Genomic DNA, 5080 nt, shown 5'->3' on the forward strand with positions numbered 1-5080 from the left:
GGCTGCCCCTGAGTGTCTAGGAGGAAGGTGTATCCCTGTTCCCTAGAGCACCTAGGTGGGTGGGTTTTGCAGCTGGACTATGAACACCTAATGCTATTGGCTCTAAGGATGGGGAGGCACCTCTCATTCTTGGGCCCCTATCGCAGGTGGCTAAGTGGCATGGGTGGAGCTACCAGTCCTCAGGCCCCTGATGTGGGTAGGTGAAGACCCTGCTTAATGGGCAGAGCAGTGTCAAATGTCACGAACCTGCTACTTCACAGCTGAAACAGCTGAAGTCAGACTTTAGGTATATACCCTGTTGTACTGCGGTAATGAGGGCCTACACTGTTGAAATGGGCCCACACAAGTCTATGCAGGGGGAAAGGCACTCAAAGTCCATGGATCCCTTATGCCTGTATCTAGGCAAAGGAGCTGTGCCTACCCAGAGTTCCTGCCTTAGGGGAGTCAGCAGCTTATTTTTTCTTCCTGTTTGTTAATTTGTTCACTCCCCAAGGCCAGGAAAATGGCTCAGTGCATATAATGGATCCGACTTCCGGCCCAGTGTACTAGGCAATTGCTGAAGCCGGTCTGGGACCCAGTGCAGAGCAGGGAGTGGGGAGGTAAATAGGAGAGAGTTTTTTCCTGAGAGAGGTGTTTTTGATCCACATGGTAGGCCGGACACAAATACTTATCCTTCTGTGATCAACGGCTGCTTCTTACTGGTTCTGCACAGCTGAGAAGACTCTCAGCGGCTGGGTCTCTCCCCATGAGAATACACCTCCCTAGCACCGATGCTTGCCTGCCTCACCGTTCACGCCAGAACTCATCAGGCTTGAAGGACTCAGGCTCTCGCCAGGTCAGATCTGGCACCTCCTCACTGCTTCTGAACTGTCTCTCCCTCCTCCTGCCACTCAGCCCAGTTCCTCAACTTTGCCTTTAATGTTTGGGGCTCCTAGATTGTCATATATAATTGAATCACTTGTTTTTTTGGGTCTTTGTTGTAAGATGGTCTACCAGAAGTGTCTGACTACTCTGCCATCTTCACCCCACCTCTAATCAATCAATTTTAATGGAGAAACCTACTTATGGTTGTTTCTTACATAATTTTTTGCATTAAATTTGGCTTTCAAACTAACTTGATTTTAACATCCATTCAGTGATAATCACTTTTCTCAGCTCATCTATGGCCTGGAGACAATTAGAAGGTCATTTATTTTCCTCCATAAAAATTGATTTTAGTCATAACTCTTAAATGAATGGCTGTTGTTGAAGCATTACTTCAACATAGACTTTTCTAATTAGTTCAAGTGAAGACTTCGTGGTAATTCAAATTATTTTGTGAGGCAAATTGTTTTTCCTGACAATAAGCTCATCATCACATGAGAATGAAGATTACTTGTCAAACAAAGCTGTTATTTTGTTTGATTAAAAAGACGTGGGGTAATGCTAATCAAATATGTAACAGCAAAATGATAGTTCAGGTCAGGTTCTTTGGATGAGTAAACTTAGACATCTATACAGTATCTTGTACAGCTCACTGGGGTGTCCTTAGACAAAATTACTAGAGCATGTGCTATGAGGAGAAAGGAGAACAAATACCTGCAGGGTTTGGCTTTCAGCAAGAGGAAAGTTAACCCATCATTAGTGTTGGTCTAGTGCATTAATTCTATTTTTTTATTATTTCAAAACAGTCTAACTCAATTTAAAATATTATGTCAGCTGTTGCTGAAATAATAATTTAAAGCTCTCTTATTTAAAAGTACTGAATTTAGAAAGGTGGAATTAGAGTACATTATGATTAATTATCCTTTTCAATTAAGGCTTTTAGAAAATATACAATAATATAAAATTTAGCATACATTTCCCTTCAAATACTTCAATATATTGACAAAAGTCTTATGAAATAAGTTCATCAGTGATAAGTTCATCAGAAAATATTATGCACACTTTCCTCTGAAAGGTCACTTTGGAATCAAAGTCTCTCTAGTAATATTCTTCTTTATAAAATTAAGTGTTAATAGTTTTCTACAAGTAAATTATGAAGTAGTTTGTATTATTCAGAAGAAATGTGGCACTAATTTCATTACAAAACTGCATTTTCCTAATCTGTATTGGTAGTAACAACTATAATAAAGACTTGTGTGTGAAATGAGCTTTAGCATGCACAAATCTATGGCTTATACTGTCTCTTACTTAATGTTCATAACACCCAAGAAAGTGACTTCCATAATGAATTTGAAGAAGAGAAAATGGGCTGAAGAATATTGTAATTCATCCAAGATTGCAAAGCTAGCAAGTGGAAAAGGTAGGTTCATATCTAGTGATTTTTTTTTTTTAATCTCCCTTCTGTGAGTATTAAGGTAAAAAACGGTAGAGAAATATATAAAGAAGGATGGAGTATCTCTATCACAAATTTTTTTCATTTTATGTAAATTTAACATCTTTCCATGTGAGTACAGAGTCCTCATTCCTTTACTAAAATATACTGTACAATATTATATTCTATTAACGTAATACATTGCATAAAATTATTTACTGGTGCAATTCCTCTATGAGAGATGTGTAAGATGGGTGAGTTATTTTTACTTTCCAGTATTAAAAGAGTCTTGCCTTGGACATAACTAGATGTGCAAAGAAAAGTTTTCACATGTCTGATGCAGAATTCTAGAGACAGAATTGTTGGATGAAAGATTACACACTTAAAGTAAGGATACATATTTCTTAATCGTACAGATTTACTCATACATCCACCAAAACTGAACACCCAGCTGCCTGTTCCTGCTATCCACTCAATACCAACACTAAAAACAAATTAACTTTCTGATAATTAAAAATGCTATATCCTTCTTCTCATTAATGTAGATTGTTTTGAAATTGAAGATCTTTACATAGGTTATTGGCTACTTCCGATTATTCTTACTTCTAAATTTCTTAGGGTAATGTAGTTAGCTCATTCATTAATGTCATATTTGTTTTCAACTTCTCTTATATATTAAGTATCATAATTCCATGTCTGGCAAATGTGTTGCAATTTTTCCCCAGTTTTCCGTTAGTCTATTTTTCTTTCGAAAGGATATCTTGTTTTCTTTCAGGAGTGAAATATACTAGTCACTCCTATTACTTTTGTTTATGTTCCTTTTGGAGTAGAGATATATCCATTACTTTTCAACACAATCATTTGAAACCCAAACTGGTATTTGTTTTAAAAAATACCTTAAATGCAGTTTACCTTGTCTTTCTAGTTTGAATTTTCCAAAGTCTTTTCCATGTACATCACCTTGAAAAGTAAATCCTCCTCTTTCAAGTCCCGATGATACCTGATAGGTATGAAAATTAATGAAAAAATATGTACAAGAAGATCAATAATAATCTCTGCTGATCAAAATATTACTGTCATTTCCCATGTTTAGATATTAAAGGTTAAATATTTCATTTTTTAGGCCACTTCTTTCAGTTACATACTTACGGCTGAAAACTGGAAAACATTACAGAAGTTAAGTCAAGGGACATAAAAGTGCTCACTGTCTCATTTTGGTCTCTAGAATGGTAGTAGATTTAACAACATTGCTTCCGTATGTTACCTAGCCTTCATAAAGGAGGGACACACAAATGAATTACTAAGTAACCTACATTAGGTAAAACTCATCTTGTGTAACAGCTACTGGCCGGGTGTATACCACTTGAGACCGTACGCTCTCAGATCAGACAGGAATGTAAAACCTAGAGAAATGATTAACTTGCAAAGAAGAATATGAAGGAGAAAATCCTAAATCTTTCTGTTTATCTAGGAATGACTTTGTCACCATTCTAAAAATGACTTCAGAATGGTTCTTGCTAATCAGAGGGTCTCAGAAGAATCTCGCTTGCACCGCACTCACAGTAGAAGAAGGTGGTGTTAACCAGCACAGAACCAGGACTCGAGATCTAGTTCTCTCCCCAGCAGCAGGAACTCAAGTCTTACTAGCCAGCTGATCTTTTCAGTGACTTGGTTTCTTCTAATATAAAAGCAAGGGCAGAATGCCTGTGTTATTAAGCAGGATTGCTTAGTTTTCCAGGGCCACACACACTGAAGCTCCTCTTAGAAATCTTCAGTTAGCTGCTTCCATGAAAGCAGAGTAAGGATTAGAAAACACTGCTACAAATCAAAGGAATACTTACGTAACCATCTAATCCCCAGTTGTCATTTTCAAACTTGCTTACGAAAATATCCACCGGACCTTTAATCTGAATAGCTTTCAGAAGTAAGTGGGCTTCCTCCTTCTTGTAAACTCCTGCATAAAAGTCAGTCAGTTACTCTTCCACTGGAGGAAGTTGCAAGAGTTAATAACTCAGCATGTAATCCATTTGATTAGGAATGTGGTACAGAGATGAGAACTAAACGTATAAGAACAGCATTTTTTTTTAATTTAACTTTAGTATCTTCTTTCCCCATAATCACTTTTTATGAAAGTCCTTTTTTCTATTTTGACTGAGTGAAATCCATTGACTAAATGGAACATCTTTATCCCACAGAAAGAATAAAAGAAATATTTATTCCAGTCTGCTAATAAAAAATTCTAGCATTTTTATTCACATTTTATTCACTTCTGAGGGAAGGAGTACACAGAAAAAAGACATCATACCATAATCCAAAATGTAGTTACTTTCAACAATGAATTGACGTACCCACTAATATGAAAGAGAACAAAATGCGAAGGGCATACCTGTGTAGCCCCTAAGATTTTGTGCATGAAGTGATTAGGCAGCTGCACCCCTCAGCTACTTTGATAAAGAATGCTGTTTAATAGTGTTGCATAGGGATATTACATTCTGTTACAAATGGAGAATGTGTATGCTGCTACAATTAGTTCCTACCCAAAGGAGGTAAAAGACAGACAGACTGATAGATAGATAGACAGGCAGATAGATAGATAGTAAACAAATAGAAAATGAACACAAAATATCTCATTTGCAGAGAAGACATGTTGGTAGATTCAGAGTTGATGTCGTTGTTGGCTGCCATTGAGTCCATGCCAACTCACGGTGACCACGTGTTACAGAGCAGAACTGCTCCAAAGGGTTTTCTCGGCTATAATTTTAATGGAAGAAGATCACAGTCTTT

The 5080-nt window shown here is 37.1% G+C and overlaps 1 protein-coding gene across 1 annotated transcript in view; it reads right to left on the minus strand.

The window, feature by feature from the left end:
* Positions 1-5080, minus strand: part of LOC101344436 (CUB and sushi domain-containing protein 1-like) — a 1691327-nt gene that overhangs the window by 16106 nt on the left and 1670141 nt on the right. The window contains exons 58-59 of the mRNA XM_023743077.1: positions 4138-4250; positions 3193-3296 (exon numbers count right to left, since the gene is read on the minus strand). Coding sequence (XP_023598845.1) covers positions 3193-3296; positions 4138-4250 — 217 coding nt within the window. The remainder of the gene's footprint in view (positions 1-3192; positions 3297-4137; positions 4251-5080) is intronic.

Source organism: Trichechus manatus, unplaced genomic scaffold, assembly GCF_000243295.1.
Source record: "Trichechus manatus latirostris isolate Lorelei unplaced genomic scaffold, TriManLat1.0 scaffold00234, whole genome shotgun sequence".
In the NCBI taxonomy this organism is placed as follows: Eukaryota; Metazoa; Chordata; class Mammalia; order Sirenia; family Trichechidae; genus Trichechus; species Trichechus manatus.